This window comes from Sabethes cyaneus, chromosome 2, assembly GCF_943734655.1.
Source record: "Sabethes cyaneus chromosome 2, idSabCyanKW18_F2, whole genome shotgun sequence".
In the NCBI taxonomy this organism is placed as follows: domain Eukaryota; kingdom Metazoa; phylum Arthropoda; class Insecta; order Diptera; family Culicidae; genus Sabethes; species Sabethes cyaneus.
In genome coordinates this window covers 90,706,882-90,730,377 of record NC_071354.1, presented here as the reverse complement: position 1 = coordinate 90,730,377, position 23,496 = coordinate 90,706,882, and the positions used below count along the sequence as shown (strand labels likewise).

General features: G+C 37.7%; 1 protein-coding gene across 1 annotated transcript in view; it reads left to right on the top strand.

The window, feature by feature from the left end:
• The first annotated feature begins 1,169 nt into the window (after positions 1-1,169).
• LOC128734535 (sodium/potassium/calcium exchanger 5-like) overlaps positions 1,170-23,496 on the top strand; it is a 56,144-nt gene continuing 33,817 nt past the window's right edge. Inside the window, exon 1 of the mRNA XM_053828785.1 lies at positions 1,170-1,275. Within this exon, the coding sequence (XP_053684760.1) occupies positions 1,236-1,275 (40 nt within the window). The 5' untranslated portion in view covers positions 1,170-1,235. The remainder of the gene's footprint in view (positions 1,276-23,496) is intronic.

The window sequence follows — 23,496 nt, the reverse complement described above, 5'->3', positions numbered from 1 at the left end:
TGAAAATGCTGCCGAACAACTGCGCAGAGTAGATTTTCTCGTCGAGCCAAGTTTCAGTGAGGACGATGATGTCAACATTCGATTCCGCTATAGCAACAAAAAATTCGTCGATTTTAGTGCGCAATCCTCGCACATTTTGATAATAAACCCACAGGCGCCCTTTCAGCGTGCTTTGAGTGGTTGTAGGTTGTACGTCAGCTGATGTGACAAGGGGAGGAGGGGGATTTGATGTTGGTCAAAATTTGCGTGACGTACTGAATGGAGGTCGCCTTACTGCTCTCATTTGTCGTCGACATCAGATTACCCACACCAACACTTGGTTAGAGTCGTACTAACAATGTTTTTTTTTCATGTGCACACACCTGAAGTATCGGTTACGCAGTTAATATATGGGGGATGACAAGCCATTCCGCTTCCTTTGACTCAGCAAATATGGCCGATTTTCTCAAAGGAGCGGGAATGTTTCCTTGTTCGACCAAATGTCAAATACTTATTCTATTGGTACCCAAAGCAAAAAAAAATCTTTCACTGCAATCACTATTATGTTATTAATTCATTTGATGTATTAAAGGGATGTTTACTACGTAGTGATCGTAACGTGTAAGTTACTACAGGATGCCTCTGAAGTAGAATGAATGAAGTAATTGAATAGTTAATTTTAAAAACGCGGTATCAGTGGCTAAACTATGAAAAGAATAGATGGGCCAACGATGAGAAACCTCTTCTCTTCGGCGTATCACAATTTGCATGGTAGCTCGAATGTTTCGCAATACGTGCTATCTTTTTAGTACAATCATTCGATCATTCAATCATCCCGGCGAATGAATGATAATATATGCGTACGAATGTGTACTCGTATGCTTCTCGTTGTCCAACAGTAGTAGCACCTTCCCAATTGATATCCGAGAGCACATGCTTTGCGATGCTTTGAGAGTCACGCGAGAGAGCCACTATCAATTGATGACAATCGCATAATTCAGCGATAGGCGATGCGCTCGATTGGCCGCTATAGCCGGTCGGTTAGTCGGCACCAACGCGACAGATTGATCTGTTCCTCCGTGCGTTCAACATCGCCAGCAACGGTCTGTGCTTGAATTTGGTTCCTGCGGATCACGCGCTGTTCGCCTATTAGTGTATATCGTACCGACCACCGTCTTTTTACAGAGAGAACTACTATACATAGGCGAAAATTGGGATTGGCGCTTCAGTTTGCAGTGGACAGTGATTTGATCAACATGGCCGAAACGGACTATTGGGGTCTTGCGAGAACTAATGGTATTAGATTAAATCCATTCATTAGGTTTTGACAATAGGTTGCATATTCTAGTGCTGTGCTAATTGATGTTACAAAATGAGACTGTGCCGTGCGTTGATTGTTGTGTAGAGTTGGCATATAGTAGAGTTTTATATGAGGTTATCACAGGAACATGAGAAGTTAATTTACCGACTATAGAAACCGACGAATGTCTATTTAATTATAGTGATCAGAAGCAAAGATATCTGAAATTTACAATCATCAGACACGAGAATGTTTCACTTAACTCAAAAGATTGAAGAATCAAGTGGTTCATCAACTGCCGTTTTTGCAGTGGTGTTGGTATCTCCCCTTTTGGGGACTGCTTTGGTGTAAGAGATATCATAAGATGTGCTTAAATTGACCAAATGGTGACCAGTACAATCCAGTAAGCAAAGTGACTCAGAATAAAAACTGTATCGCCGTAAACCAGCGAAATAATGTTATTCAAAGAATACAAGCATCACATGTATAGCGTCAATGTTTCGGTTCTGTCGGTGTATTGTATTCAGTTCCCGATTCTGGGAGGCTGAGGTGTGGTGCCAACCCAAGACAACGTGTGACATTTTACTGCGGAAAGCGGCAACGATCTGGCGGTCTTTTGTGCACCTATTTTACAGAGAAAATTCTCGCAGCGAATAGGTTCATATACTTCGCAAGTATGTAGTTCGAGTGTACAAGTGGCGGCAAGCGCAATGCCGTACTCGCGGTTTGCCAAGAGCAGCGAAAGCCTGGAGAAGTATAACAAGCTATTTATTCGATAAAAAGATGCTAAATTTATCAACAATAAGGTTCAATTAATCCCATCAGAATGGTCAGATGTGCGGAATGGCGATTTGCCAGGGCGGAAGAATATTTCATGTCTGTTCGTTTTATCGTTTACTAAGTATCAGCTGGTCCCAAAATTTAGGTTCTTCAAATTTAATCACGCGTAGTGGTTGTCTCCCGATACTCGCGTGCCTCGTAAATAATCGTATGCCTGGCATGGCAATGATGCTAAAGAATTTAAGCATGAGTGGACATTTTCAGAGGCACTGACAGATTGTTTTTAAGCGGTAGCTTTTTAGGGAGCGACGTGATCGTTTCATGTTTGACTGTAAAACTGTTTGCTTGGCAAGTTACGCAAGTTTGTTTTGCAGAAATCTTCACTTAAGCAACAGAAAAATTTATCCTTTATCTGCCAGATGCAAGCGCCAGTATTTTTTTTATGGAAAAACTTTAGCGATAGCTAATTTTCTATGATATATTTTGTAGTTTTTAAAATCATTTAGTATATTAATTTCATTGACAAAAGCTGGTACGAATAATAAGTAAGTTATTTTTGAACAGTTTCATCTTCTATTTTTTTCATTTTTGAATTTAATTTCATGCCAAGCTTCGAATGGTCGAGCTCACTGCCTCATAGAAGTGAAATTTGTGAAAATCTAGTTCGAAACTTTTGTACAGGCAACGCTACAATAATGCGCTAACGTGTTCGTAGACAGACAAATGCACTTTTATTATCAACAAAGTTTGCAGGTCTTTTTCAGCGTAATTGGAAAAAAAATATGCAGGACTTAACTCAGAAAGAATTCCGATAACAATAAACTTTGTTTATTTCTTTGAGAACGAAATAGGCCATTGGAGTGGAACAGCTCTAATGTTCCGTCTCCAGTAGGCACAAACCTCTTATCTTTTTTACTAACAGTTTTACACCAAATGATACATAACACACCTTAAAACGTTTAATAAAAATGCGTCACATGCTCTTGAGTGGCACCATAGCTAGTATGTGAGACAGGAAGATAGAAAAAAGCATGAGATCGAAGTGGTCTACGGCGGGTGCTTATGTTCAGCAGTTGTAGAATATCAGGAGAATCAATATATTATGATATTGAGATATCGGAGATAATGGTAACTTTGGCAACATCACGCCGTGGTACCAAGACCGATAAGGTTACTTCAAATAATCCGAAATCAATGCTAAAGATAACACGAACACAGCTAAATAAACGAATTCGGTAATAATCTTTGATTAGAACTACGTTTGTGCTCCATTACAATGCTCGTCGATTAGTAATTCAGCACCCGGCACGGTATAGAAGTACAATCAAATTTCGATTTTAGGTGGTCCTAATAAAAAGTAGAAAGGTCTGTGTCTCGTAGGCATGACTAAAGGCACAGTCCCTCCCCTTAATATTGATACTATGGACCTTTATGTAGATTTCGTATAAAGATATCAAATTTGAACGTTATTAGGTCAAAGCGTATGCTACAATTCAATACTTCTACAACAATCTATGAATTACACTCTTTAGATATTTTAAATTATTAAACCCAATTCGTTCTGCGTCAAAACAGCGTTCGTTGCTCAAGACGACAACTTGCGATTTTCCAATTATTACATAACTAGCTGGTTGCCGGATCCTACTCGGGGCCCCTTTGTCCCTCAGTCACTTGTACATCTTCTGTAACTTGGCATACATGTTCCTTGACATAAGGGAATCAGTACTGAAGGGCTGAGAAGAAGAGGAGGGGGTGGGGGTTCATAACAGGGGGGAGGCCATAACTGCGAAATACCTGGACGGTTCTTCATCAAACTTGACACATATGTTCCTCGGCATAAGAGAATCAAAACTCAAGAGGTTGACAAAAGAGAGGAGGGGGGTCATAACAGGGGGGGAAGTTCATAACAGGGGAAAGGCCATAAATCCAAAATGCCTGGACAATACTTCATGAAACTAGCTGGTTGCCGGATCCTACTCGGGGCCCCTTTGTCCCTCAGTCACTTGTACATCTTCTGTAACAGAAATAATGCTAGAACCAAACCCTTTTTCTTCATTTGAATGTGTCTACTTCCTTCGTCAGTTCCCCTCCTATTGTCCCGCAGCCATTTATAAATCTGTCTTCTTTTCGGTAATCCCTATAAATCGACTCAAAGCCTTTTTTACGTTTTTGAATTCCCCCCCCCCTTATTAATGGCCACCCTATTCTCCCTTTCAGAAATCCAGTCACTTTTACAAATGCTATCGTTCCAAATGCACCCCTTTAACCATTTGAACCTTTCTCTTCCCTTGTAAGACAGCATCTCCATTTTTTGTCAATCCCCTGCGCTGATTCTTTTATGTCAAAAAACATATATCTGACAAACGACGTTCCGGAATTATGGCAGAACATACATTCATATTCACGTTCCGTGCCCACCCCCCTCCCCACCCTTCTTGAAGGCTCCTTCCTCGTCAGCTCCCCCTTCTGTCACGTAGCTAATTATGCATCAGTTTGCTTTATGAAAATCCCTATAACGGAAACGAAACAAAGGTTTCTTTCATATATCACTCCTCGCAATTTTCTCTCAGTCACGTGCATAACTGCAATCGGTAAATGCAAGAGAAACGCAACCCCTATTACTTATTTGGACCAACCCCTTTGTTAGGGATCTCTCACTTTTGTCAACTCCCCAGTGCTGATTCCCTTATATTAAGGAATATGCGTACGAAGTTTGGTAGAGAACGGTCAAGGCATTCTGAAGTCATGGCGGAACATACTAACATACGAAAAAACTTAATCACGCTCACTTTTATATATACAGATTTTGATAGATTAAATGCAAGCACTGTTTCGATCAAGTTTTAAATCAAGCTGTAACCGCCACTCAGTTTCAGTGATTAGTTTTGAAATAGCGATTTTAATTTCAATCAACTTAACAAAATTATTGCTGTCTTGTTAACGGGTGGCAACTAAAATTTTGGAATTTTTTTCTAAAGCTGTCAAAAAAAGACAAAGATCTTCTTCATGTGATCTGATTTATCGAAATTAAAGATACATTACCCATTATTGAAAAAAAAAATTAGTGTACTTTTGAAAACGGTCCGTTCGGTGAAGCTTCCGTTTGATGTCCGAACAGGAGCGTTGTACAGCCGTCATGTCAACTTTGCGAATGCATCTCTTGATTCTACCGATCAACTGTTTGCAATATGTAGCTCTCCAGTTATTTTTGTACACCAACGAACTCAAAATCGCGACGAAATCTTTGATTGGCGTCACAACCCCTTTTTATCAGTAGCACATCCTTGCCACAACACAATATATTCTCCTTTCATTCTTTTCCAATGAAAAGACAAACGTGGGTATACATACCTGTGTATATAAAAGTGAGCGTGAGTATGTTTGTATGTTCCACCATAACTCCAGAAGGCCTTAACCTCTCCTCCAAACTTGTCACATATATTCCTTGATATGAGAGAATCAGCACTGGGTTGATAAGAGGGGTAGGGGATTCGTAACAGGGGGAGGGGGAGGGTCATAGCTCCGAAATTCCGGGACGGTTCTTCACTAAACTTGGCATACATGTTCCTTGACATAAGGGAATCAGTACTGAAGGGCTGAGAAGAAGAGGAGGGGGTGGGGGTTCATAACAGGGGGGAGGCCATAACTGCGAAATACCTGGACGGTTCTTCATCAAACTTGACACATATGTTCCTTGGCATAAGAGAATCAAAACTCAAGAGGTTGACAAAAGAGAGGAGGGGGGTCATAACAGGGGGGAAGTTCATAACAGGGGAAAGGCCATAAATCCAAAATGCCTGGACAATACTTCATGAAACTTGGCACAAATTTTCCTTGACATTAGGGAATCGGCACTGGGAAGTTGACAAAAGGAGAGGATTCCTAACAAGGGGGGTAGGGATCTAAATAAGTAAAGGGGGTTGCGTTTATCTTGCATTTAAACCGATTGCAGTTATGCAAATGACTTTGAGAAAAAAGGGGGGTTCCACCGAGGTGGAATATATGGTAAATAAACCTTTGTTTCGCTTCCATTATAGTGATTGAGCAAACCGATGCATAATTAGCTACGTGACAGAAGGTGGAGCTGACTGGGAAGGAACTGACATGTAGAGGGACAAGGAGCGTGAATATGAGTGTATCTTCCGCCATAGCTCCGGAGCTTTAAACGTCATCATCAAACATCGTTTGTCAAACGCATGTTTTTTGGCATGTTTCTTTCCTGCTGGGTGGTTGACAAAAGAGGAAGACGGTCTCTTACAAGGGAAGAGAAAGGTTCAAATGGGTAAAGGAGTGCGTTTCTCTTGGATTTGGAACGATATCAGTCGTACACGTTGTTTTACCTTTGTTATACTATATAACAAAGGTTTAGAAATTGGTCGAAAAACACGAAATTGATCCGAGGCCCGTAGGGCCGAATCACATATACCAATCGATAGAGCTCGACGAACTGAGCAATGTCTGTGTGTGTGTGTGTATGTGTGTATGTGTGTATGTGTGTATGTGTGTATGTGCAGCTCATTTTCTATCGCCTGTTTCTCGAAGATGGCTGAACCGATTTGATCGCTTTTACTTTTGTTTGAAAGGTATTATTGTCTAGTATATCACTATTGAATTGCTTTGCGGTCCGACGTTTCGTTTAAAAGTTATAAGCAAAAATGTGAAAACTACGTGACACGCGTTTCTCCTGAACTACGCAACCAATTTTAACGATCTTAGTACCAAACGAAAGCTCTTGCTGTTACTAAACTTTTTATCAAGTTTTATTGAAAACGGACAAGCAGTTTAAAAGTTAGCCTTAAAAAACCATTTTTGATAAGGTTCAAATGATCGCCTGTTTCTCAGAGATGGCCAAACCGATTTATGCGCTATAAGTTTTATTTGGCAGGTAATATAACCGGATAGATCACTATTGAATGGTTTTTGGATTGGACGTTTAATTTGAAAGTTATGAGCAATCGTATATACCACACCAAAATTAACAATAATTTATAATGATTTTAACCAAGATAATTTACCTAATTTCAATTATTTTAATATCAAACGAGAGGTTTTGACACTACGAATATATATGCAAAATTTCATAAGAATTGGTTTTACCGGTCAAAAGATATCAATCCTCGAACGCTCGCGCCAACTTTTGCAACACAGTTACTCGCGCGCACAATAGCCCAAAACCAAAGAAAACGTGCGCACTAGAGTTTTGACTAGGAAAACTTGTTTTTAGTTTATCGAACCTTTGAAAGAGTTTCTTGAAATTGAATGCTCTATCATCTGGTGCAATTTAAATTTGGATTAATCCCCCTAAAAGTGAAAAAAATTTTTTTTTTCAGTTTCCATATAACACATTGATATGTTCTGCAAAGTTTTAGAGCCTATTGTTACAAGAAATTTTGCTGAAGACTGTAACCTGAGATAGAAGCGAAGACAGAGAAATCTTATTTATTGTTTCTGTATTTGTAAAATCAGTTTTTCTATTTTAGCTCTTTTTGTAATTGTTGTATGACTTTTTCATGTGTTACAAAGTTATACAAATAGTAAAAATACACAACTTTGCTGAAAATAGTATACCTCTATGTTTGCTTGTTTAGGAACTGTAGAACTTTGATTATAAAAATACCCTGATTTTAACCCCGAATTACTCGACTACCAACTGACGGATACATTTTAAACATTTTACATTTGCTGATAGTTTTGCTACATACAGACATCATTTTTCCATATGAAGTAACGTGAAAAAAATTCCAGTTTGGGGCCAATAGCGGTACTACACCTCATATGCTGCTTGCTTCGTTTCTGTGCTCTCGGTTTATGCTGATCTATTTTCCTAACAATTTAAAGTATTATTGTATTGAACAATTCAGACATTTTGCTGAACATTTTTTTGAAGAATATACGTTAGTTAAACACCGATTGGTAAATATGACATTCAAAAACCTACACATGTTATTCAGAATACAACAGCGTGAGTAACCGAAGGTTAATAAAAATTGATGAAATTTTTTCAAGAAAGCCTTATTGATGCATAGTTATGCATAGTTCAAAAACCTATAAACTAGACCTTTACTACGCAATGTATATGTTAAAGAATAATATTTCTTCTTACAACTTACTTTTACTTGCACTTACCCACATTAGTAACAACTTAATCAGCAATTTCATGAGAAAAAGAACTATCAAAATTTGTAAGTGCTACTATTTTGTTCAAATTTTGTAAGCTTATTCAATTTCCAAAATTTTTATGTAAACCAACGTTAACTAATAGATGAATTATGTTCCGAAGACGTGTCGATTTCTATCTCAAATAGCAAGTAAGACCGTATAACAAAGGTTCCTTTCACCAATAGGTGGATTAAATCAGGTTTATTTCTGAAAGGGGGAATAGGGTGGCCGTTAAAAAGGGGGAGGTTCAAAAACATATAAAAGACTTTGTGTCGATTTATAGGGATTACCGAGAAGAAGACAACTTTACAAGTGGTTGGGGGACAACGTGAGAGGAACTGACAAAGGGAGTAGACATATTCAAATGAAAAAAGGGTTTTGTTTTATTTGAATATGTCCACGGCATTATGAGAGTTTTCGTTACTAAAACAGATGTACAAGTGACTGAGTGACTAAGAGACCCCGAGTGAGATCGGGCAATCAGTTAGTTGAATCATATTACAACCGATAACCGAGCACTACAACTGTAGCGCACTTCCTTAACACAGTTATCAAATTGGCTTAGCCAATGTATTGTTCTTTTCTTTATGGAACTAACTAACATTAATAGTAGTCAAATTTATACGTTTAACATATTACATATTCAATAAAATGCACTTACGCCATTTAAAGTCTCAAACTAGACTTACCAGCAGCTGTAAAAATTATGTAATAGTGTATCTGAAATGTGTAGAGCACTTTCTACATGTTTTTTCGTGAACGGTTTAACAATTGGTTTGCAATGAGTGTTTCGTCGATTTAACATTGTTTTTAGTACTTACGGCACTTAAAAGAGCGTACTCAAATTTCCACCACAGGAGGATTTTGAAAATTTCACCAGAGATGCAGTACAACCTCACGAATCGACTGGTGAGGTCCGATTTTATGGAGCATTTTTTTATAATAACGGTCTCGGAGAGCACCGTGAGACTGTCACTTTTTTTGCGGTACCGTCATCCGGGGCATATGTTTTTGTTCTTTAGCTCAGTATAGAAACAATTTAAGAACTAAGTTGATTTCAAACCTGTCAATATATACTAAATTGTTCAATGAACAACTACCGTAGAGATGGTTTAGTTACAATGAAACCTAATTTTACTGGAAGTGCATGAACTTTGGCACAATCTCGCCCCTTCTAGGGGGTGACATTGTGCCAAAAACATAAAGTTAAGCTAAAAACCTAAACAGTGAACATTAGCATGTTTATTAACAATACATCAGTATAAAATAGTTCATATGGGGTCATCCATGAACCAAGTGAATTATTAGAGGCAGGCGGTCGTCCAAAAACAACGCATCATACAAAAAGTATGAACGAAAATAACTCGGGGAGGTCTGAAATAACTAAAAATGAGTTCGAAGTCAATGGACAGCCTTTATATAGCCAGTAGCGTTTCTAGGGTTAACAAGGGGGAGATATATGAAGGGGTGTATACTAAGGGGGCATACCTATTTGATCATTTAACAAAAGTAACCATTACTTCGTTCGAGAACCCGCGGCCGAAGAACATGTGGCCTATGCCACCCCCCTCCCCCATCCTTAAAACTGGCAGTTTATACACGGTATAAAATATTCTTCTTATATTAGAGTGTTTATTCAAAGCTTCTGAAAATTCCAAAGAAAAAGTAAAAATTAGTTTAAATTATTTAGCAGACCTATGATGCTATTTGCTCCAAAACGGATGATGCAATCTAATCTGTCAAAATATAGTGCTCAATAGTAAAGAATGTGAGTGTACTGCAGTATACTGACGTATTTTTGTTGTGTATGTGAAATGCACGATTTGGATCGATCGTTATGGCTTGGCACAATCTGACCCCCGTGAAGCTCGAAAAGTACAAAGTTTCGAAAAATATTATTTTCGTAATCAAAACTTATCCAACGCATAATAATTCTATTCAATAGTTTATATTAATATAAGATATATTAATTAGTTCACATAATTTTCTCAAACTGCATTACGTGACGTTGGTTTACAAACTTCACTTTGCAAGAAAATATTAAACATGGTGAATGCTTTATGGCCAACCTGTATACCCGTTGATTCACTGTTCCTGCTGTATAACTGTTGAGTCAACAGTGTTGACTACTCTCTCCTACAGTCCATATTTCACAGTTCGACAACTTTTGGGCAAGTTCGTTCGAAAATACAACATCAATGCAATTATTTTATCATTCTGGCCAATTTTCGGTGGATAGCTCGTAATCAAATGACTCATCTGCAGACAACCATGCAGCCCCATTGCTTCAAATTCGGTGGAGGCGCCTTGTATTCCAAATTTTCGTTAAGGGTACGTTTCAGACCGACGTCGATATCAATAATCTTTTCTGTGTATAAAGCATTTTTTAAAGATTTATCAGCTTGCAAGTATATGAAATCAACGTGAAATAATGGAATTCTGACAAACGTTTTAAACACGAAAAACACGATATTGATCCAAGTCACATAGAAATGACATCCAAGTCATATAGAAATGACATGCATTCGCCGCTTTTGCTTGCAGGTGTAGTTAGAATAGTATAAGGACAAGAAAGAGAGAATAAGCTGTAGGGGAAGGGCAATAAAGACGGACACTGCGGGAAAGGCGGACACTTGTCATATTTCATAAACAATAGTTTTTTGAAGCAAACCAATGATGGGAAATGTTTCTATAGACTGCATGAACACTTTTGAAATATACTGCCGATTCTTAGCAGCGCAGCTGTCAAATTTATGAGTAAAACAAAGAAAAAATGCGTAGATACGCTAACCGATGTAATTTTGTGTGTGAAGAAAATAGCTGGTAAATCCTTTAAAAATAGCATATTCATGCTATATCGACGACATTCCGTTAGTTTGATCCTTCACTGAATATCCATTGGAAGTCTGATGAATTTTTGGATATTCAGGAAAAAGTTATGGTGCTTGAAAAATTGGTATCCAAGTCGGGAAAGACGGACACTCAAAGGTAGGGAAAGACGGACACAGAGATTTAGAACTCATTTTGCCCAACAACGATTTAACAATGCAAATACTTACATATTATATATGCAAAAGTAATCAGAACTTCAGAAGTCATATAACACTTGGAAAAGGACAACTTTTAGAAACGATTGATTCATCACCAATTAGAATACAGAAGGGAATTTTATTTCCTCGATCAAAGGGGGGATCGGGAAGGGGTTTTTTCCCAAACCAATTCTTTCTTAAATACACGATGAAATATGTAAATCTTTCTTAATACTTATAATTCGACGACGCGTGACAGCTTTTGCGAGTGTCCGTCTTTCCCGCCTATGCGCAGAAACTCTGATTTATACATAATGTTTATAACTATATTAGACAGTATTGTGCCTGTTGGAAAAGAAACCTGAAAGAGGTTTACTCTAACGGGCTTTTCCCTGCTCCTTAGAAAAAAGAAAAAGATAATAATAAATAATAATAATAATAATGTGTGTGTGTGTGTGTGTGTGTGTGTGTGTGTGTGTGTGTGTGTGTGTGTGTGTGTGTGTGTGTGTGTGTGTGTGTGTGTGTGTGTGTGTGTGTGTGTGTGTGTGTGTGTGTGTGTGTGTGTGTGTGTGTGTGTGTGTGTGTGTGTGTGTGTGTGTGTGTGTGTGTGTGTGTGTGTGTGTGTGTGTGTGTGTGTGTGTGTGTGTGTGTGTGTGTGTGTGTGTGTGTGTGTGTGTGTGTGTGTGTGTGTGTGTGTGTGTGTGTGTGTGTGTGTGTGTGTGTGTGTGTGTGTGTGTGTGTGTGTGTGTGTGTGTGTGTGTGTGTGTGTGTGTGTGTGTGTGTGTGTGTGTGTGTGTGTGTGTGTGTGTGTGTGTGTGTGTGTGTGTGTGTGTGTGTGTGTGTGTGTGTGTGTGTGTGTGTGTGTGTGTGTGTGTGTGTGTGTGTGTGTGTGTGTGTGTGTGTGTGTGTGTGTGTGTGTGTGTGTGTGTGTGTGTGTGTGTGTGTGTGTGTTTGTGTGTGCGAAGATTTTTTAGATATTTTAGATTGATAAAACTGTTACTCATAAGTACCACTAATAATTTGATTAACAATTTGATGATATTTAAACAGAAAATAAAGCTAAAATCACCCACAATTTGGTGTGACCCATGACATACAGTCAGTTCTGTATGTCCACAATCATGGGAACTTAGAATACTTAGAAAATATCTAAAGAAACGTTTCTCAGAATTTCAATATTAAAAAAAACATTATACACACAAAAGATTATTATTACTCACATCGGTCTGTAACGTACCCTTAAACGTAAATTTGTAATACAAGGCGCCTCCATCGAATTTAAAGCAATGGAATTGCATGGTTATCCACGGATGATTCATTTGATTCCGAGCAATCCATCTGTTAGTGAAGCTCATTAATGGAACAGTAGAACATAACATTATCATTATTTCTTATTTTATTATTATTTATTTGGCGTTGATTATTCTGTGATACATTAGAAAGCAGATCAGAATTGCACAACCCCGGAAAACTTTACAGGTATTCTACTAAGATGCTCAAAGCAATAATTTATTTCACAACCCCACTTATTCGATTACATATATTGTATAAATTCTAAATTTGCCATGTTTACTGTAATCAATTTTCATCGCCAAATTTACATTTTGTATTGGCGTAAGCACATGGGTTCTTACTGTTGTTCTGAAATCCAAGCGAAAGCGCCAAACTATCATCGCTGTATATGAAGTAGGTACTCATATCGTTTTGGTTTGAAATGTGTGTCTTGTCACCACTGAAATCTATAGCTGTCGTAGCGGTAAGCCCTAGCCGCAGTCACATGCAAAAACGAACGGCACTCCGTTGACAAACTGTATCTTATTCGTTTGGTTTCGTCTTCGTTCGTCCATGTACTTATATTTTTATTGGTCGGAATATGGCTTTAATTGAATTAAAGTGATATATTTTCTGGTGTATGCATGTGTATGACCCCGGCTTGAAGAAGCGAGAGGCACTTCGGAAATGTCAGTCAGTCGACTAGTCGGATCTGCTTATTCGGTGCTTCTTCAGACGAAGCTTCCCTTGAATTGACATTTTGTATCTTTCATGAAAGTTGTTAACCCCGTCATGTTTGTCAGGTAATCAATCAATGATTGTAGCGTTAGGTTAGGATAAGCGGGAGCGCATAAAAAGTTTTCACATTTGACATTTTCGTTTTATTTCTTGTTGGGTGCTCTTTCCACTGTGACCAGTTATTTTACTGTTTTGTCACTGTTAGTACGGAGGCTTTCCAGTTGCTGACTAGTTGCGTTGAACCATTGAGGTATTTTAAACTATTTCAACCTATATTTCGGCATCAACTTTTCTGAAAGGCCTTAGTGCAAAATGTAAACAAACCGAGTGAAGCTTTCTTTTTTCATGCTAGTTCAGCAGAAAATAACTTTTACTCGTTTAGTTTACATTTTGCAGTAAGGTTTTTTTTTGAAAAGTTGGTGCCGATTTATTCTATTGAAAACTAGTGTTTTTCCGTTTTTAAAATTATTTTTCGTTCTTTTTGGCACAAATATATGTAGTAGAAACCAACCTAATATAACATCTAAAGCATTAGCCCGACCAAATGAAAATAACAAATTTATAAAAGGATGAGTTCTAAATAACACGTTTTTTATGACAAAATCTTCTTCGCGTTTTGTTATAAAGTTGGTCTTGTTAGTAGTTAAAACATCGAAAATTGTAACACTATCTGCTTTGGGCACATTTTGCGTGTCGCATGTTTTCTATCACATTTATAACAAACGTTGATAGAAATATCAACTGGAGCTATAACTCTGTAATATTTAATATAATATGTAATATTTTTGTTAGAATCCTCTGATCGGGAGGTTAATCAGGATTTTCACGGATTATGATTACAATGTCTAGTCTAGCACTTCAAGATACGAGAATAGTTCATCAACATCAACTAATTAGCTAGCAACAACAACGGAGAAATTCCTCATTGTGGTCATCTCGTGACTGCTGACATTCCAGAATTATAGGTTGATTATTTTTTGTCACATTTTGAAATTTTTTAATAGTTTTTATCAATTTTTTTTATTGTGAGATGCATTATGAAATGCTTCTTTAATATACATACACACAGCCAGCAAAATCTCTGTGATTTCAAACACTTCGTCGTTTTTTATTACGATTGTATGAAATTCTGTCATTGTTGACATTGCGTGTTAATGTGCGAATTGACTTTTATTCAAAGTTCTTAATTTTAAGCGAATGCTGACCATCTATGACTACTTTAAATTATTATTTATTTCAATATTAACGTCTTTTCGAATGATAGAAACAGATTGTATTCGTGATTACAGAAAACCATCAATTCACAGTTACGTCAATTCACACATAGTTACACATTTTATTTTTGACAGTAACGGAAAATTTTATTCTATTAACGATTGCTAATTGATACAATCAAAGACTTAGTCATAAAAATAACGGGGAGCAACAAAAGTTAACCTCCGTATATTTACTTTGTACTCAAAATCTTGTGTAGACAGTAGCGGCATCATTTAGCATCGTCATTGACAATATTGTGCTATTTAGGTAGGTATTTCTCACACATGCTACATGGATCATTCCATTCCTAGTGAACATACCAGTTACAGTCGATAGTCTCCAATTTGAACCAGAAATAATATTGCTCATCCCGTACACACATTCAAAATTTTATGTTGATTGATTGGTACCTCTCGAAGCGTTGCCTTGCTTTTTGCGAATTTCCAAAAAATATCGGCTGAATATCTCTTCAACAAACCGATGTAGCGTGCGTGCGGTATTTTCAGCCTATTGAAACTATATGGGTCATTCCACACGAAGTGTCCGTGCCCCGTGTAATCGACCTTCACGAATTTGAACCAAATTTCGCCAGATTGTTCGTTTTCGGTTAGAAATCGAAAATTTGATGCCGATCGATTAATGGGAGCACCTCCATTTTTAAGGAAAATACTCTATTTTGTCAAAACCTCTCATTTTCTTTTGCTTATATGTCCGGAAGTATTAAGTTTAGAAAGACACTAATTTCACATTTTTGAAGGAAATCATCCAAGAAATTCGAAAAGGATATTATTTTAGAGCACCAGTGCTGCCAAACATTTTTAAACTCAATTTGAAAACTAAATTTACATTTTTCTCTCAATGTAGATAATTTTAATTCAAGAATTTCAACTTCATAGTGTTTCGCAGATTTTTTTACATAAGAATCACTCATCGCCCGGCGAGGTATTCTTTGCCGATCCCGAGATACAGCGTTTTAAATCAAGCCATACCCCATTTTTTATGTAAAACTATAAGCAAAATAACTTTTTTTAAGCAGTGATTCTCTACGCAATGTAAAACTGCTTTGCCATATCGGAAAAGCATTTATACAACATATAGCAAAGTTTTTCATAACAGTGTTGCCAGCTTTTCAGTTTTTTGTTTGATTTAAAGCACTAGATGAGGAAATGTTACTTCAAAAAGGCGAAAAATATACGTTAGTTGTTTGATCATAGCTTTGTAAACTGTTTTTCATCTCGCTAATAGACATGAGTTCTTATCTTCCTTGTTTATTGCGTTTATTGTTGCTAGGAGACTAATATTTCCTTAATTTATGTAACTAATCATGCGGGAAACTGAAAAGTTGGCAACACTTTTAAGAAAAACCTTTTTATATACTGTATAAATGCTTTTCCAATATACAAAAGTATTTTTACATTGCGTAGAGAATTACTGCTTCAAAAAAAGTTATTTTGCTCTTAGTTTTACATTAAAAATGGGGAATTGCTTGCTTTAAAGCGCTGTATCTCGGGATCGGCCAAGAATACATCGGGGCGATGATTGATTCTTGTGTAGAAAAATCTGCGAAACACGATGAAGTTGAAATTTTTGAGATAAAATTGTCTTCATTGAAAGAAAAATGTAAATTTAGTTTTTATATTGAGTTTAAAAATATTTGCCAGCACTGGTGCTCAAAAATAATATCTTTTTCGAATTCCTTGGATGATTTTCTTTGAAAATATGAAAATAGTGTCTTTCTAAACTTAATATTTCCGGAGATATAAGCAAAAGAAAAAAAGAGGTTTTGACAAAATCGGGTATTTTTCTTAAAAATTGAGGCGCTCCCATTAATCGACGAAATGTTCGATCCGTACCAAATTTTGAATTTTTACTTTCTGACCAAAAACGAACAATCTGGCAAAATTTGGTTTAAATCCGTGAAGGTCGATTACTCGTTTGAACTTTTTCTCGGACACTTGGCATGGAATGACCCATATTTATTCGAGACAAGATTTCCATACCAATTGGTTGGATAACATTTACTGAATATCTAGATGTATTTTGATATTAATAAAACGCTATTAAATTTGAGAGAGAAATGTTGAGAGAGAGGTTGCTGCGACTAGTTTAGGTCCATTTTTTTTCATTGTGGAGTCCGAGCGGTTAGAATTTCCTGCAGGCCGGATGCGCCTGAAAAACAAAATTTGTTAGTTGCATCGCCTCATTCGTGCAATTGGCGAATGAGTGCTGTATATGGGCTGGTTTTCACGGAATTCATTCTTTTCATGTCTCTATATAGAATTTCTATACGTATTTCATGAATTTTCGGCGCCAGCAGTGGTCCAACCATTACATCATGGTCCGACGTTGACAACATTTTATTGTCTTCACGTAAATGCCTAAATTTTTGGTTTTCAAGGTACAGTTCAAGATTTTCCAGAAATATACCTTAACCTAGGCTGACCAGACGTCTCGGATTATGTGGGACTGTCCCGGATTTGGATGGCTTGTCCCAGATTACTAAGCGTCCCGGAAAGTGTCCCGAATTGATTATTTTTTAATCGAAACAGTTTCTAAGGATGAAACATAGGAAATTATGCTACATTGCATGAAAAAACCTGCTGTTGACTCCGCTCGTCAGCCAGTGCACACCCTCCCCAGTCACGGCTCCGTCCTGCCGGCACCTCGAACTCCTCATCTGACCAATGTCGCTGGTGACTGTTCTGTTCATCTTCAGCTTTCACTTCACTATCCCCAGTATTTCGATACTAGACGAACCCGGGGACAATTTGGTGCACTCAGCTCTTTTGAGATGAACTAAAGTCCATTGTCAATTATTATAGCACGCATGTTGAAACTACGGCAGCCTATCATGGGAATGAATGAAGGGCAAAATCCGCCTGGTGAGGCACCTACCCCTGTGTATCTTCGAATTCTTATCCGTCACAAAACACTGGTGCCACGGATGCCAATAAAACAGATCTCTTGCCAAGTCATGACCTTTTTTCACGAACCCATTCCCAAAACCAATCTCGAATCTGCTACAAACACTGCCGCAAGCCAGAGCAAGAAGAATTTAACTCCTGGGTTTGGCTGAAATCGGCCTTCTCTGAAGCTTATTCATCATTCCGTCAGACACATGCATCACGTTTCGTCATCACCAGGCCGCACAGCCCACGAGACCGGATTCTAGCCTTTGTTAATTATTTCAGACTTCTGTTGGGCTGTTGAGCACAGCGGTCAGTTTTCAGTTTTTTCGCCAAGGCACAATCCGTGATGCTGAGATCAACCTTGACTTTTCGAATGACCCTCAACTGCATTTGACGATCAAGAGTTTAACTCCAACGTCAAGCCTGCGCCTTGCGGACAGTCCTGAGAGTTTCCTTTCACCCCTCAATTACTCACAACACAGCTCTTTTAGGATAAGGTCGTCAGTCCTGCCAGCTCCCCAGCCGACGCTGATGGATTCTGCAGGAGACCACACACAATTACTTTCATTTTTCTTCCTGCATGATGAATATCTCGAAACCACGTTACCTTTAAACTGCGAAAAAAATACCGAGCAGCACTGTTTACAAATAACACAGCGCTACTAAAAGGTAACATCCATGACCACTGGAAGCGGCACTATCGCACTATCTTTACTACCGAACCGATTTAGCAAATAAGCCATTCAATATGTCCCGCATTCATCCAAAAAAATCTGGTCACTTTACCTTAACCTGATTTTCTACACATCCTTTATTGCTCGCTCTGTACAAAACCATTTTCAAATGGCCACAATATATACCGATTTATCAGCGGATTTCGACAAAATAAATCGTCAGACCGCCGACTTGAAACTTCAGAGGCTTGGATTAAGCGTCAATATTCTTAACTGGGTTGGTAGAACTATGTCCATCAAAATTGGAAATACTATTTCTTTGCCGTTTTCTGTCACATCTGGCGTGCCACAAGGAAGTTCTGTAGCTCCATACCTTGGCTGCCGTACCTTAATGATATTTATCTTACCCTTAAATACATGAAATTGTCGTGGACACTGTACTACCAGAAAATCATTCAACGGGTTGAGGCTACTCAACGTAAATTCGTGCTTTTCGTCTTACGGCCCCTACCTTGGAATGATCCTTTGAATCTTTCGAATTATGAAGATTAGTGTAACCTTATCGGTGTCTGTTGATACTTTGGTATTACAATGTGAGGTTGTCAAAGCTACCTTTATCTCTTATAGTAACATCATATATTTTTTGTCCTGCGTTCTACAACTACTTAGCATAAAAATCGTCGTAGATTCTTTCGATTCCATGCATTTCTCTACCTTTCTGCCTCACGTACTAACTATGGTAGAACCGAGCCTCTCAGTAGCATGTGCCATGTTTTAATCAATGTTATAATGTGTTTGATTTTAATTGATCTCGTACCATTTCAAACCAAAGAATTTGTCGTGCCCTAAAAGAAATGCAGCTTGTCTTTTATAATTTTATTCCTGTCCTCAAGTCCTTGAAGTCCTGAGCTCAAACTTTTGTACAACCAATTCATGTTATTGTAAATTCAGACAATATATTCCTAGTTTTAAATGTTAAACTGTTGTTAAATATGTGCTATTTGATGTAAATCTACACACTTCGAAAAACCTTGTAAATTTATGTCTTTTGACACGCATATAACTGGAACATCGTAAATCATTTAAAATTATATTCACAATATAAAACATCGTGGCGTGTGTTGCATACATATAGGTTTAATTATTACATTTGGCTTGATGTATAAATATATTTTACAAATAGTCTAGGCTATTTGCGTTTTATTTAGTGTCAAAATATATGTGATTTTTGTTACATGTTCATTAAACTATATGCATTTCAGTTTATGTCGAATGTGAGATTTATTTTTTCGTTCTGTGTGATAAATAAAGATCGGAGGTTTTGTACCTACTGGAGAAGGAATATAAAAGCTGTTCCACTCTAGCAGGCTTTTCCCTTCTCATGTTATATCGAGCTTTATATCGAGTTATTACAGTACTGTGTTGAATACTGGTGGTTTTAGAAAACACAACACATTCAGCTGTTTTTAAGTCTTGTAAATTGCCTTATGTCAGCCAAAAATTATAACAATTTTTTAATATTGTTTCCAAAATTAGCTGTCTTATCGCTTTGATACTTCGACCAGAAATTTGGAATCCGGCCACTGTGGATCGTTTGAAAGAATTTTAGCTTGGTTTTGTGGTTCATAAAATTCATACAGAAAAAGTTAGCTATTACCACAGACTAACGGACGTAACACTTCGAACAAATTTTTTAGCGAAACGTCGTTCAAATGATTATTCTAAATATCGCGAAAACGCTAGCAGCACCTGGTGCAGTCTTCGCGCTATGCGAAGCGGTTCGCTATAAATTTAGCTATGCTATAAATTTACTCATATTTTACCTGATAGCAGCGCCAGTACGGGTGAATGACGTTCTCCCTCAGCGACTGTTGTTTGAGTCTTGGCTAGAGGAAAATTTGAAATGATCGTTTTAGTCGGCGATGGAACTAGGCTCCAGTGTTACGTCTGTTAGTCTGTAGTATACTGATAGTTTTATTTAGATTATGTAAAATTTATGGTAAGTTTTACGTTTAGATATGCAAAAATCTGATTATTCCTGCCTGGGCACCGAAGTTTGGTTTCGCAATCCGACCTTACTCTCCTTTAAGTAATATAAGTGAATACAAATTAAAATATATGTTGTAAAATAGTAGCATGTGAAAAAGAAGTAACAGAATTGTAATGTACACAAGTTAAAATATGTATTTAGGCCTCCAAAACTACGATTTCATCTCATTTATAATAACATTTTAGGTTAAACTTGGTAAAACATGGTTCTGCCACCCTAAAGCTGAATGTCTCAATTTCTAACAAACGTTTGGCTAAGATAAACTACGTACCTATAGCGTTGTTGAGTCCCCTTTAGCATGTGACTTAAACCCGTAGAGCATTTCGCATGAGCCATAAACAATGACCGACGAGATCGTGCCGATATACGGCTCTAGGCAACCCAGCCAGACCATGGTCGTTCGCCTGTACCAGCAGACACGTTAATAGAGTTTTTATTTGTAAGCTGCGACAAGCCAGATACATATATTTCAAGGCTCTCGGGTGTAAATTATAACAAGTTTTAATAACAATTGAAAAATTATCGGTCGTAATCTTTCGGACACGCATCAAAAGTGTATATGAGGCTCCCAACCTAAACATTGTAGCGAACGAGTTTTTCGTTTAGATTTCAAACCATATAAAATCACGGGTTCGTCATCTGTTGTTGTCTTGTATTGCATACTGTAAAGTGAGTTCATTGGTCGGAGACTGACGCAGATGGGGATATTTTTATTGTCATACCCGTTGGTAAAGGGCAAAATACCTATATATGATCGTTTTCTGAAATTTTTAATGAAAAGTATACCTAGTTTATTTTTAAACCTCTAATCTAATAATTTTCTAATTAGATTGCTCAGATATGCGAAATAATGATCGATTTTTGCAGTTATTTACCGTAGTCGGGCTTAAACCCACTATTACTGGTACTTCTACCCTGCATTTCATGTTAAATCGTCGTGTGCCAAACTTCATAACAATGTGTAGGTTACCAGTAGCAAAGCAAAAAGCAGAGTTTCCGTTCTACATCCGCTTCCGGAATTTTTGTTTTTATTCAACGGAAGACTTTGCAGCCAACATTTACAGAATAGGTCAATTGCAGAGCTAGTGCTACGATTCTATCGACTCTAACACCCTCTCCCAGGCGAAATTTGAACATATGACGACCGGCTTGTTAGACCAGTGTTGTACCTGGATCATAACTGGGAAAAGCCTAATCGGTACTTATTCTTAATACCTATATAGCAGTCATAACATAGAAATAAATCACAATATTTTGTAAAATCGACTAGGTAGAATATGACTGCAACCATAAACCGTGTCACGATAGGACTGTTGAATTAGAACAAAACCAATAATGTGTGTAATAATATGCTATTTAACTACTATTGCCCCAATGCCAAGCCCTAAAACTTTCATCAGAACACTTTTTAATGTCGAGTACTTGTTCGTTTAGATACATCGACAAACGTAAACAATACAAGTGAGAGTTCATTTCCTAATGCTAGTCCTGCAGGCAATGAAGGGCTTTCACTCGGTTTAATTAGGTTTGGAGATACGAATGAAAAGAAAATAATAGCTACAATTTGCAGTATGGAAACATTAGTTTTATTCAAAATCTAATTCGTATTCGTCATCGGTGTACTGTGAAGTACCAACACCAGAAGTTGACACCTGGTCGCTATATTCTCTGCTACTTTGTAGAACCGATACATCCGGGCCGGATGCAGTACGTGTGACCCGTTTCCTAAGACCGGACGGTGAATATGTGGTTACCGATTCCTGCATCGTATATGCGCCTCCTGCAGTACGACCTTTAGGACGGCCTCGAGGCGTATCCAGGTATTGTCCATACTGACTCGCTTGTCGCGAAGATGGTGACTCCTCAGTTTCGTGGTATTCGCTGGAAGAGCCTAGCATATTTGAAGCGCTTTGTTCATAGAATTGTGAAGAATCTTGTATGCTCCCGTAGGAAGGAGGCGTTTTCTGTCGACGAGCCCATTCTGGAGTTTGCTGCCGTCGGGCCCATGCTGGAGTTCTTCGGCTTTGCGGGGTAGATGCCATTCGAGGTGTCATTTGGCTTGGGGATCCTGCTGCCGGCAGTTTATCCACGATGAGTGATATGGAAATTTTTGCACTTTCCAAACAATTCCGAAACGTGTCTACATTAAAAGTTGGTCCTTTTAGGACGGCGTGAACACAGTACCTTATCAGGATTAGGCAGTATTCTACTAGAGTTCCTAGTTCCTCTCTTGTAACCAGTGTCATTTTGCACGGAAAATGTGGAATTCACGTAAAAATTTCAATGTCACTGCTAACGAAAAAATATTTTATGGCGTATCAGTTAGTCGATGTTTGCTACGATTACTGAATTATACATGAAATTGAGGGCAAATCAAAGAACAATCAAGAAGTGATCGATGCAGACCTATAGGGTAGATGATCCATTAGTTGCGCTACTAAGCACAATATAACTTCATTTTGCTTGTCTATTGAGGTATATGCTTCAATTATTGCTTGTGGGATATAAATTTATCAAATACAAGGTATTTGTCACAAGGCAAGACAATTGCTTTCGTTGTACGAGAAGCTTTATAAAGAAAAAATGAATTTTCCGATTCAATTATATTGTACCAACAGTTGCGCTAATGTTTCCTTAATTAAGTTTGATGTTCCTTTAATTGTGGTATTCCATATACATTGCTAGGTTGCTAAGTGAAAAAACATCGTAGCAAAACTATAGATGAGCGCCTATAGTTGTGCGCTCCAACTGCGCGTTGGATTTTGGAAAATTGGCATTTTAGCAAATAATGCTTTAATTTTAAATGGTGTAGTCTAACTACCAATACTTCTAAAAACCTGTTTTATATAATGAATGTAATTGTTTTATCTAAAATGCTACGGTGACGAAAATATGCATTAATAATGAATAGTAGCGCAACTATTGGTACTACCACAACTATTGGATCAAGTACCCTAGTTACTATACAGTAGAGATTTCTATAACGCGGATTTGTAGAACGCGGATTTCTATAGCGCGGGTACCATGATATTTCTATAACGCGGTTTTCCGCGTATAACAAATACACGTAGCATATGGATATTGAGTTAATTGGGGCTAAACTCGAATTTTGAGCGTTTTTGAACAGATATGACCATGGTGTCTTTTAAGAAGTTGTAGGGCATATAACAGTTGACTCTCTAAGTGATATACGGAAACCACAAAGTTACGGGTTGGCCTGCTGGAGATTCCGGAATATCCGTTGAAATTATCTTATTGGTAAAGTTGGTTAAAATTGGTAAAATATTTTTGAAGTAACTAAAGTCGGGTAATTGATACGAATTAAAAACAAAGTAATAAATAAGCGACC